Raw genomic sequence first — 13,044 nt, 5'->3', positions numbered from 1 at the left:
GTAGAAGAGGAAGGTTTTTTTTTTGTTTGTGGTGGTTTTAAGAATCAGATTCATATTTATTTTTGCTCCTTTGACGCTTGAATACATACCTAAGTATGCTACCCCCAAGCTGCCAGGGCTCATAATTCCTTGCTGACGGAATTACACAGCTGCCCAACTCCATCACGTATCTGAAGAAAAATAACTCACAACCATGACTTTTACAGAAATGGTAGTTATCTTCTTTGCAGGCTGTAAGAAGACGACAGCACGGTGGTCCATCTCAACCTGCTGCTGGTTCCGACAGCACAGCCAGCACAAGAGGGAGAAGCGGCTGATTCAGGGCAGGGTGCTCGGCATTGCTCCCTGGGCCGTCAAATAAAAGCTAATGGAACCACAGAAGAAAAACCGAGCAGTACATGAAGCGCTGTGCAAATTTAGCAACACATTATAAATACAAATGAAGAACGTGAACTCAATTATAGAACAATGCCAAACACATCAGCAGCTGCTAATGCTGATTTCTGTGGGGTTACTGCAGTATTAAACTGCATGTAATGGTTTAATTATAGAGGCTTTGGGTGATCTCTTTTTAATAAGTATGCAGCTGTGTGAAATAAAGCTGTTTTGAAAGCACTACATGGGATACGTTCAATTCCTTTTGTACTTATTTGGGGATTTCTTTAAATAGTATCTTCCAGAACTTCAGCCTATTAACCTAAAACCAGCAATGAGCTACAGTGCCCCCTTACCTTTATCACTCCATATTCACAGAAAACACAAGCACAGCCTGGGCCAAATCCTCACAAATAAGTGCTAATGAGTTACATTAACACTTATAAGTGAAAGGTTTTCTTTCACATATGCAGACGAGTTGTGCTTCCCATCACTTGAAAACTCTGGGGAGTTGGAGCGTTAATTTCAGTACGATACCACTTTGTGCAAAACTCAGAGTATTATATTAGACAAGGCTGTGAAAATATCATTGCCTACTTTCATTTATTTTCTGCTCTTTAGATATTACTTTTTCATGTTTTAATCAGTATATTGAACCCTTTAAAGGGTGAATGAGGCCACAAGCGAAGTGCGAAATTGAATTAGTATGTAACACTACATGCATATGCAAGCATACATACACACAAATATACACACACTTTCAGAGAAAGTTGCATTAAAAATGAATAGTGCCTGGAAACTCCTCTGTCACCTACTGAACTACAGGGTTTAGTCAGAAGGAAACCTGGCGTGCAGGCCATGGTCAGTTCTCATCTGTGAAGGCCACGGAGCACGAGTCACTGGCTTCAGATGTGCACAGTTCTGGTGCTTGTACTCCCAGCAGGAACCGCTTTGACCAGCTGATAAATAACAAAGTTCCTATCGAGGTTTTCCTAAAGCATCCAATCAAAGAAGTGTGATGGCTGCCTCGGGCCCGAGTGCAAAATGGTTTCTATGGAAAATTATACATACCAAGTCTGCTTGGAGCGCTGGGCCACTGATTTAAAATGTTTTGACTATAAACCATCGCTTCTTGATGTCCGAAACATTCTGATTTCACTTAATGGCTACAAGACTTAGATAAAAAGATGAGTGAAGTCCCTTAGAACAGTTTCTGAGGAAGCCCCTGGCCTTTTGAGTCATACAACTGCTACAGATTTAAGGGATAATTTTAGTGATGGGAGGCAGAAGAAATCCCCAAAACGAGGCCATTTCCTGCTTCCCTACCTCAACACCACTTGGGCAGCTAAGACAAGCAAGGCCTGAGTTCATCCTACCTTCTTCCTAAATTGCAGGATGTCTCCCACATCATGCTGAGGCAAATGGCGACTCGTGCCTACCATGGCACAACCTGAACTTACAAAGACTGTCATTTATGAAGCAAGAAACCCCATAATTAATGAACAGACATTTATAACACAACAGAACTGGAAGCAACTGGTCACTGGCTGCTATCAGCAGGAAGCAATTCTGACCAACTGTGCAGGATGTTTTCCCTCTCCTTACGCTATACTCACTGTGTTCTCCAGGTAAGGCTTTTACTGAGAGATGTAATGGTTTATTGACATTGTGGCTTGCAAGGATTTCGCAGTGGTACTTTCAACCCAGCTTGTTAGATGCAGTACGAATGGACTAGTCTAGCATGCAGGAGCTGGAAGGGGAAGGGTCACAAGTACCTACTGAGGCCAAATCGGCTGCTGGGAAGGATACGATCAGTGCCAGGAAACAACACAGCACCTTTAATCATTTCTCCCATGATGCACCCTACTGACCACATGTCAACTGAAAACAAAAATGAAATGAAGGTAAACAAGAAAACAGAAACAGAACAACAAATAAATGAGAAGACTTATCCAGTCATGCCACCATAGCGCAGGGCCTGCAGCCCACCTGCCTCGTGCCCTCCGCGACGTGTTCCTGCTTGTGCACGCGCCTTGCATGGCAGCGCAGCAGGTCTGAGAAAAATAGACTCCATCAGCTTTTGTTACCCAGTGTGGATGCAAGACAATAACGATTAAATGCAGAAAACCAAATGAGACCCACAGCTGGCTACTGTGTCAAAAGAACATTCATAATTAAAATTCACTAATTAATTGTCTTTTTTAAGTTTTCATTTGCATTCATTACCTAGGTTTATACCGCTTTGTACTGTAAATGAATGCTGGTCTTTGCATTTAGTGAGGATATGCAAATTGCTTTTCCTTTATCCTTTCAGCTACTGAGATCCATGCGTATTTTCAAAAGCTGAACTGCCAGCAGCCACAAAGGAACCCTGGGTCCCCAGGAAGACACATCCACCAATTATTCAGGGGTGGAAACAGAATCTGTTGAGGTTATTCAACTACCATTATGCTCTCTTTAGAGCTTGCCGGCTCAATTCCACGGGATCTCAGTGCAGCCATCAGTCCATCAGAGACAGGGGTCTTGAGAATCTCCTAAGATTTCTGTTCGGCGTGGTAGGAAATGCTGATTTCTAAACACGACAGTTGAGACAGAAAAGCACTGAGCCATACCTTCTGCACTGAAATTCAGAGCAAATCGGGGGACTATTTACCTGGTACAGAGAAGAGCAGTTCAGCTGGATTGAAACAAAGCTAACCACAATTTACACCAGAACATGAGATGAAAATCAAATTCCTTCCGTCCAGTGTGTCACATTGAACTGGTGTTTTCCCCAGTACCAATACCATGAAACCACATTACCTCTGCTGTCCTTGCTCTATGATTAAGCCATAGGGCATGGAAGCATAAAAAGGGACAGCCTGGTCTCTCAGGGCCAGAAGCTGCGGGGAAAAATGAAAGCATCATGCTGCTTGGTTAAATTTACTCCTGCAATTTTACATTGAGCAACAGTTGAAAGGTGATTTGATTTTGAATGCAAATGTCCTATCTGTGGCAATCTACATGCCTGGTTTAAGGCTCCCTGTTGCTTTACTTAGCATATGAAAAGCTTAATCTCTACAAAACAAATCAATAAATAAGTAGAGAAATAAATAAAAGGCTACTTGTTAGGAAGCAGTAAGCAAACCTAGAGATGCAAATTATTGCTGCTTTCATCACAAGCTAAATGGCATGCAAAATATCAGGAGAAGATAGAGCAAGCAGTTGTTTGTTCATCTGTTATTAACCCCTTTTTAATGTCAGAGGCTGCCTTCTGACGTTACTGCTCTGCGCTGTGGTCAACAACGCACAACTGGAAGCTCACTCAGTGACTCACTGAACAGAAAACTCTGCAAGGCAGATAGTATTATTCTACTTGATTCCTCAGGCTTTGGGAAGGAATTTTGAAAACACCCAACTCGGAAGCAGTAAAGATGAACATCTGAATATATCTGATATCTGAAGAGGAAAAAAAACCTCTGCCTTCTTGCTCGCCCCCCTGAGCCTCTTAGAAATAAGTCAAATTAGAGCCCTTTTCTTGAACTGCGGTTAGCTGGAGGCGAGGGGGTTTGTTACAAGGCATACACAGCAGTGATCATCAGCGGCCCCAGTTAAGGCTTTGAGACTGCTGTGCAATGCTCTGCGAGCCTCAGCCCGGTGTTTCATGAAGTCCGGCATAAATCCAGACAGACTCTGAGTCATTTCAGTATTGCATGCATCAGAAAAACAACCCACCCAAAATCTCAGAATATTTTCACTCAATTCCAAACCGCTGAAAATTTCCATTAGTTCAGGATTTTTTTTCCAAAAGCAAGATATTCAAAAAGACTGGTGATGCTCCACCAACACAAGGAATATCTTTAAACTTCAAACAAATGCACACTGATTTATTGTCATGAAGAGATCTGCACAGCTTCAGGTACAACTCCAGTTTTAGCAACTATTTGCCTTGATGTTTTAAGATCACTTGAAAATGACCATTAATGAATTAAATCCACAACTTTTCACCTGAGTCTTTGAAGTGAAATTGCTGAATTCGGGCAGCCCGTGATGTGAAGCCCCCTCTCCAAGTACCTGTGACATGGATTACCAGAAGTGGTGAATTTTTATCCCTTCCCCAGTCTCTACAAACTAGACTGCTGCACAAAGCTGTTCTGAAGTTAATGGCAAAACACAACCTGTTTTTAATCAGCCTGCCTTAATGCGTACGAATACTTCAAACTACAAGAACATTTTCCAAGGACACCAAATGCCTCCCTGCCATTGCCATCTTGAATAAATGGCCCCGTAACCTCCTTCTGCACCACCTCTGGGACTTCACTAAAGACTATGAAAGGGAGCCCAGATGAAATAACCACAACTGCTCTCGCTAAGGCTCCTGTTGAAGATGGCTCTTCAGAGCTGTGCAGTCAGCTCCGGTTTGCATTCAATGAAATCGTGACATTTTAAGTAAAATTCAAGAAACATGCTGCAGGAAACTCTGGAGGCCAGAGATGCAGGTGCAGCTGAATAAGCTTTGTGGTCCTCCCCAGCCTCATGGGCTAGTTCTCAGGTCCTTCACTTGCTCTCTGTCCAGGCTGTTGTTTGCCCAGGGAAAGGAGCAATGGATCATCTCCACTGTAGCTGCTGAGACCCACTCCAAATGCCACGCACATTACGGACAGTACGGGGGTCTTATACTAAATGTAATCTGCACTATAAACCATTAGAATATGCATACTGGAATTAAAAAGAGAGAGGAATGGCATCAGCCAAACCATCCTCATAGCTGCACTGAAGTCTCTTTGAGACAGACTTTGTCTCATATGGGCAAAACCTGTGGAACATCAATGTGGCTTCAGCAACTCAGATATTCCTAGGTTTCTCACTCAAAAATACTCCATTTTTAGTTGTCTTTAAAAAAAATACACAGAAGTACGTTTCCAGTCCTTAAAATGAAGTCATATGAAAATTTGAAGTTGTTATTAACTAGAATTGAGCACAACTTCAGCAAAGTCCTGCAGTTTTCAAGACTTCTCTTATTTCCACAGCACCCCAGTTTGGGTAGATTTTAGCTGATCCCACTATTACTGATGTAACCAAGACAAAAAAGGAGGAAGCGTCGAGCAAACACAGAGAGAAACTCGGCAGAGGACTACAAAGGTTTACTAGAATTTGCAGGAACACTTTTGTCTGTAACCTGTCCAGAGGTCTACCAAAAATTAGATTTCTTCCCATCAGGGTCTGACAGTGTCAGACTAAGAAGCCTCCCTGACAGTATTTTGCAATGTCTGTTTTGGGCAATTAAAAAGACACAAAAGGCAATTGCTAGCCGGTACACTGCAGGAGGGTGGAAGGTGTGCTTATTTTTTGGACACCAGCTAGCTCCTTGCAACCTGACAGCGCCTGAATGGCCCCATCCTCCAGCCCTGCTCCATCTCGAGCGTCCTACTGGGTCAATTAGATGAATGACTTCAGCAATGTTGGGCTTCTTGATACCAAAAAACAGGTGTCCAGAGACCATTTTAATAAAGTTAAATATTTTTTTTTGAAAACGCATACTTTCAGTTTATATTAACTGGGACAGTGGTTGCATACAGGTACCATAGTCTATAGGGATTTCATGGCTTTCTTACAGTAACTTAGAAAGAGGTTTTTTGTGTATATGAGAATCTGAAATTCATTTCTCCCATGTTTTAATTTCCACAAAGACTTTAAAAATGCAATTTCACTTAAAATCAGCAGTAACTCAGCACAATGGTAACTCAGGGCAATTGTTTGGTTCAGGTTAGCTTTTTAAAATTTGGTTTTCTTAATACTTGGCAGCAGCTGTCAATTTTTTCTTGCATGTGTACTGTGTCAGTTGCACACATGGATGTTCCTACTCCAGACTAGAAATGAGTAAGCTCCTTATACTGACAGCAAGTGCACGCAGCAGACATCCTTCTGGATCACGAGAAAGAACTGAAAATTTTGGCTTCTATACAGACATGCCTCCTTCAGCTAGAAAGCCCACTGCTGGAAGGCCTTTAGTAGCACAAGGGAAGCTTTATTTTGTTGTCACTCCGTGAAGTTCACCTGCAGCTGCGTACGTGCCCCTCCAACCCCTATTGCACCTAGGAGGCAAAATGGATTCAACAGCACCAGACAAAGGGGAAATGACATGGACCCCCACACAAACCAGCCTAACAGGTTCATGGGGTCAAACTGATTAACAATTGAGTACTGACTTGGAAATTAATGCACTGAGTCCTTTTTTCTTCTTTGTTTCTTTCTACCAGCTCGCCTGAAAAAAGCCATCAACAAAAGATGGCAGCAGTTGTGACCTGGCCCACATACACCACCTTTCAGCGTATGGGATTGCTCGTAATTTAAAATGTTGGTCTATCACAGAATTTACACAATGTTTTCTCCATTTGTTCAAAAACTCAGTTATTCTGTTGCTATCCCTGAATAAGACTCTATTGTAAGATATTTTTCTCACAGACAGACAAATGTAGCAATTCTCATGCTTCATTTTTTAAGCTACACTATTTAAATTATGTAGCATTCATTTTTTGCCAGAAACAGGGCAGGACGTGACTCATAACTGTCCTTTCTGGTTGAAAAGGGAGAGACCCACTAAGCAGGGTGCTACATTTTAACACAAATCTTTTTTTTTTCCTGTATTCTAGTTGCTTAATAAACTAAAAACTGAATCACACCTCTCTCCAAATATGTTAAATGGAACTATCCTCACTATTTTTACAGCTGAAATTCAGAATTTATTTTTTCATTTTATGTTTAAAAAAAGAGGAAGAGAGCTTGTTATCTGTAAGAGAAGAGTAACCCCAGTGTTTCTGGGGTGTTGCCAGGAGTACCAGGTTCAGATTTCAGCAGAAGTTTGCTGTGCAGCCTGCCCCACGCCTTGCCCAAAATGCTTGGCACCTCTGAAGGGAGATCTCAAAGCTGTCCACCAGTAACAAAAACACCATTCTTATCTCACTCCTAGGTTTTGCATCCAGTATATTTCCAGTCTATGCTCCCATAGGATGAGGAGCCAGTACAACGAGGCTGATTCCTCCTCAGCAAACCTCCAGTTCTGCATCTATCCTTTGGTAAAACCTAACTGCAGCTTCAACTGGCCACTGGTCAGAGCTCCGTTTCCAGGGAAAGTCGGCAGAGCTGAAAATAGGACAAGCGGGACCTAACTCTTTCAAACACTACAGAGTTCACTTGAGAGCCAGCAAAAAAAATATTAATTAGTTCCATGACTGTATGTCTATAGAAACTGGATTTTCTCCACACCAACTGCCAGTGTCTGCTGATGCCAGATTTTCACGGTGTCTTTCTGCCAGCCTGCTGCAAATAATCTTTTTGTTTCTGAACACGGAAAAACCATGTCATGTTGCTACATTTTATTCTGATGGGCAAAATACACACTCCCTACACTCCCCAGCCATCACCAGCAGATTGTCTGGCTTAGCCTGTGATAAAGCGAAGGCTAAGTACGCACCTCCTCTTTGTTTTCATTTTCTAATATTGCTTTCACCACCTTGAAAGTGGTAAAAATAATATCACCTAAGATGAAAAAAACAAGATGGAAGGGAAACAGAGTTAAACTTACGACACAGAGCTCATGCAAGTAAAGGAAAGTCCATTTTTACATTAAGAATATCTTATTTCCGTTCAACCTGGAAACCACACCAGATATACGGTTGCTTTATACTGTGTGAGTCAAATTCTTTGTTTTAAAGAAAAAGGTTGTATTGACTCAGTTCTGAGCCCATACAGCACTGAGATGAATCCAAATCCATGATGCATTAGCAAGCAAAAGATTATGATGTCACCACAAATGTTATGAAGTCACTACTTCCAAAACATTAACGCAGAAAAACAGATTTACAGGAACCAGATGGGCCAAATTAGGATTCTTTTTTTGTTGTTGTTGTTTCATATTTTTCCTTTGAAGAATAGTAAGTGAAACTATTAATGTGCTATCATAATGCTTGTATTCTACACTGTTTATTAGTATCACATAAGAACTACGTAAAGAGGAATGACTACGGGTTTTAAAATATAGTAACTGATTTGTGTGAAATAATTCTGTGCATCTGTTTTTCATTTTCAATTTTGTCTGTATCAGTAGTGCGCTGTTTCCGTTCACTTGTACCTCTGGGATTCAATTTCTTGCTTCTATCTTTACAGTCCTGGTATATTCATTACAAGGAAAAGGGGAAGGGGTGGAAGAGAGGAACAAATAATAGGTGAAGCTGCAGCAAATGGCACAAGGATACAGTCCCTTCCTGGAAAGAGGATTTTGTGGCGAACCATTTCTCCCATAATGCATCCCACAGACCATATATCCACTAGAACAGCAGAGACAGGGAAGTGAAGAAGAAGGAAAAAAAGCAAAGTTAACTATGACATTTTATTCCTAAAGGAGGGGGAAAAGAGCAGGGTGATCAGAACAGTTCAGTTTGTTTTGTTGCTGTTTTTTTTGTTGTTGTTGTTGTTCTTTCCCCACATCTCACCAGAAGCTAAAATGATTAAGTAAAAGCTGTGTCAGTCAGCTTGATGGTAGTGAGCAACAATGGTGCAAAATGTTTAAAATTAACATTGCTGGAAAAAGCTAGCAAGTAAAGCAAAAACTGCACAGACCCAGGGTTTACACTGAGTTTACAGTGGAAAATTTTTTTTTTTTTTGGAAATTAAAAAGCACAAAACACCCCAGACAATGACCATCTGAAAGAAACCCCACTTGCAGCAAGGCAGTTTATAGGCTCTGTCCTGCAGGAGCGAGTCTCCCTGCAGCACTACACAAGAGGTCCCAAACAGAAGCACTCACTCAAGTGAAGGCTGCATGGATAAATATCATCCTTGAGGGTTAGCTACGGGTCCTGCTTTGGGGTCAGAAGCCATGATGTCCTGTCCCTACGTACCTATCTGTGCGTGTCTGGCTGTACCTACATACCGACAAAGAACCACAGAGGGACACTTGCATGCAATCTGCTTTTTACTCCATAGGTACTCAAAATAAATGCTAAAATAAACAATTGCTTTGGAAGACAAGTACCAACAAGAGTAAGAATATTTCTTATCTTCCTGATCCTCCCTGCAGTTTCTAGATGCAGTAAGTGAGGTTACCTGTTTGACTTGGGTGGGGTTGGATTTTTTAGCCTTTCAAGCCTTACAAGAAAAAAGGCTAGATAGATGACACTAGGCACGGAAGAGACCTTGAGCCAATGTGAAGGGGAAAACCTGCTTTAAAATGCTTTAAAAAAACATTGTTTCTCTGCTTTGAATCCTCACTCTGTAGTCATATTCAAACTATATAGCCAGTTTCTTCGCTTTTTCTTCCCCCCTTTTTAACCTTCAAAAGCTAACCAAAACAAACCAAAGAAACAAACAACTCATTTTTTGGTACAACAAAATAAAGGTGAAATGCTCCGTTTGGGAAAAGGAGGGTAGAGGTATCAGGGGCACAGGACAGCAGGAGCATGCCTGAGGCGGTGGCAGTTTTCTTCTGAGTGATGGTTTTGGGACCTTCCACAGGAAGCGCAGCAAACTGGTGATAATTATGCATCTTTAGCCAACCAAGTGCAGAAAGAAAATGAAAGCAGTGAACGGTCCTTATACAGGCAATGTACGTAGGAAGGGGAAAAAAGTAAGGGAGCTTCAGTAATGTGGCAGCACAGGCCAGGGCAGGGAAACACAGAACAAGCCTTTCTGTTGCCTTCCCTGGGAGCTGGGTGAGAGCCTCCAATCAGACCAGCTCCTCAGACAGCTGACCTTAATTTTCAAATGTTTTGCTTTCTTTCTCTGTTGACTTCATTTTCACTTAGCACAATTAAGACAAGACCATTCATCCTGAGCCAGATTCACTGACCAGGAGAGTCAAAGGAGGCCTCTCTGTTAACTTCCAGGGACGTTTGAGCAGGACCTTTAGACATGGCAAACATTCTTAGTATCTTCCCAGCTGTGCACTTCATCACAGAACTGTCTCTAACTTTTTCCTAGTGTCATTTTAATCATGTGAAACTGAGCGCCTTTTCTGTCCTTTCAGGGACAATTATAACAAAAAAGATAATCATATGTTTGGAAAGAAAGAGAAAGCAAAATAATTCATTTCACAACAGAAGAAACTAGATATTTGGAGTAAGGAGCAATGTAAAGCATGCTGAGCCTAGATCAAATTTATAGTGACACACATCAAAATACTTCAAGAAACTTTACTCCTCTTTAATATATTATTCTGTATGGTTAGTATCCGCTCAGTAACTCTCACCTTCCTAGACTTTCATGTGAGAATCTGTACCGTAAATTCACAAACATTAAAATGAATACAAAGGCTTGCCAATTTTGGCAGAGGTTTTGTGAGTATGCCTGTGTTCTTGTTCAAGTCACAGAATCAGCTCCCAAAATCAGTTTCACTGCTCTTCACAAAATGCCGTTGGCTGTTAGTCAAAGTTTTCCTGTGGGTTAGCTTCTTCAAAATGAATTAAATAGGAGTCTTTTAAATAAATTCCTGGTCTTGGCATTTGCTGTTTTACCCAAGCATTTGTCATTGAAAAGTCTATCATACAGCAAAGTGGCAGCTTTTGACAGCAGAATCTGAATCACAGCAGATTTTTCTCCACTCCATGCTTTATCCCCTCCTTTCCTGCCTTGTTTACCTGATACTCAGATTAGGTACAAATGAGAATCATTTTTAAAGTTTTCCCTCCATCCTTTAGGAAAGTGGACTTGCCCCTACTTGCTTCTTCATAGTGCGTACCGCCTACCTGCTTTTCACTAAGTTTCCAGGGACCGAGAGGTATCCAGATCCCACACAGACTGTTCAGAGCAAAACCCTATTTACATCCAGAGAGATTACATAGGAATTCATGTTTTGTTGTTGTTGTTTTTTAGCTTCAGCTTTTTTCTCTCCTTTCCAACTCTACTTTTCATAAAAAAGAGACACAAACCGCAGAATTTATATCTAGATTTTCTCCACATGAAACCTATTAGCAAAAACTGGGACTTTAGTTAAACCTATCATACAGGCAGAAATGGCTCTTGAAATTCATAACTAATTAGTTTTGTAGAAACTGTGGAATGGCTAGGATTCCCTATTTTAGCTTTTACCTCTCTTCTTCCTGCCCCAAAAAATTCAATGACCCAGATCCAAATACTTCGTTCAGCAATTGCCCTTGTTCACACCCTGTTTCATAGCCACAGAAGCCAAATGCATTCTGCTCAGAAACGGCTGATTGTCTTGGATAAATTCAATGATAACTATGACCAGGTTTCCCACTATTCTGCAGTCCCATGCCAATAACTTCACCAATATCACTCTACAAATACAGCCAGTAGCTGCAGTACCCAACACTGAGAAACTGCTCTAAATCACCTGCCTTTTAAATTCAAGATATTATTTCCTGTTACATTTTCTTTTTCTCCTTCTGTTGCCCCTTACAGTTGTGAAGGTAGACCTTACGCTTCAGGTCTCACTGCACTTGCTATGAAATTGCAGCCCTACCGTTCTCCTTGTAGCCCATTCCCAAGATGACCTCTGGTGCTCTGTAGTAACGTGTCACCACATACGGAGTCATCATGAAGCTCGTGCCTGCAGTCCGGGCCAGTCCAAAATCCAAAATCTTCAATGTGCAGTCAGATTTTACCACGATATTACTTGGTTTTAAATCCTGAAAAGATAGTGAGAAGAGGTATGACTGCACTTCATAAAGCTAGCCACAGCAGTGATCTGGACTGATATTTTAGGTCACCCTTGAAATATTACTTTACTCTCTGACACCAATAGTTATAATCACAAATCACTTGCAGGTACATGGTAAAATCTTGCTACTGTTTCTCTCAACATCCTTCACAAGGGTTGCTAGTTTGGCATATTTGGAGGCTTTAGTTGGATGGTGGGAGCTTACTAGTGTTAAATTAACTGCATTCAGCAGTTTAATAAGATTGGATAACTATTTGATTATTATTATGATTATTTTTTTTAAGTGCTGTCATCCTAGTAGAGACATTCCAACTGTATATGTGGAGTTACCTTACTGTTTGATTTATATTAATTATTCAATTCATCCTTTCCCAGAAGACTATCTTGAAACCAGATCTATCACCCTTCTGCATCTTTTATGCCAAGAAAGGAGACCTTGGTTTATGGCTAAACAATGTTCACCTTGGAACACATTTTATTAGCCCTTCTTCTCTTCCTTTCATAAGGGAAGAGAAATATTTTCTCATCTGTTTTTTAAACTGGGAAACAAAAATTAGTAAAAGCACATTTTAATAAAGAATGAGGATATTTTAAATCCACTGAGTATTGCCTCCTGCTTGCAGTCACATGAACTGTTCCCTCTGTTGTCAACAGTCACAGGTAGCGAACTCCGGCATTCACAGCCGGGTGCTCTGCCCTTAGCAGACACCGTGCTCTGAGGTAGAGAAGTAAAACGAGAGGATGCATTTAGTACACACTTCACAGCCTTTTCATTCATTTTAGCAAACGTAAATCATGGTTAGTACTAATTCCATATGTTCTGCCTGCTCTCTGGGGAGCTTGATCTGAGTTGTATGACATTGAGCTGGATCTTGATCATACTTGTATGACACAATGACACATACGACTTGTACAACATCAATTCAGATAGTCTGAATGCCATGCATGCACATTAAGATGCAGACAGCTGCATTTTCAAGAGCAAAACCCTTTTTCTGTATGTTTCAGAGATC

At 41.1% G+C, this 13,044-nt stretch overlaps 1 protein-coding gene across 20 annotated transcripts in view; it reads right to left on the bottom strand.

Annotated features, from left to right (window-relative positions):
• MAPK10 (mitogen-activated protein kinase 10) overlaps nucleotides 1-13,044 on the bottom strand; it is a 155,152-nt gene that overhangs the window by 27,158 nt on the left and 114,950 nt on the right. For 16 of the 20 annotated variants that reach the window (XM_080591710.1, XM_080591712.1, XM_080591714.1 and 13 more), the window contains 2 exons: nucleotides 11,834-11,999; nucleotides 8,610-8,681 (listed from right to left, as the gene is read on the bottom strand). In XM_080591710.1, coding sequence (XP_080447836.1) covers nucleotides 8,610-8,681; nucleotides 11,834-11,999 — 238 coding nt within the window. Of the gene's footprint in view, nucleotides 1-2,184; nucleotides 2,257-8,609; nucleotides 8,682-11,833; nucleotides 12,000-13,044 lie in introns of all 20 variants that reach the window. The other 4 variants (XM_080591704.1, XM_080591698.1, XM_080591707.1 and 1 more) reach the window with 2 other exon arrangements.

Source organism: Anser brachyrhynchus (assembly GCF_964034855.1).
Source record: "Anser brachyrhynchus genome assembly, chromosome: 4".
Lineage (NCBI taxonomy): Eukaryota > Metazoa > Chordata > Aves > Anseriformes > Anatidae > Anser > Anser brachyrhynchus.
This window is presented reverse-complemented; position numbering and strand designations above follow the sequence as displayed.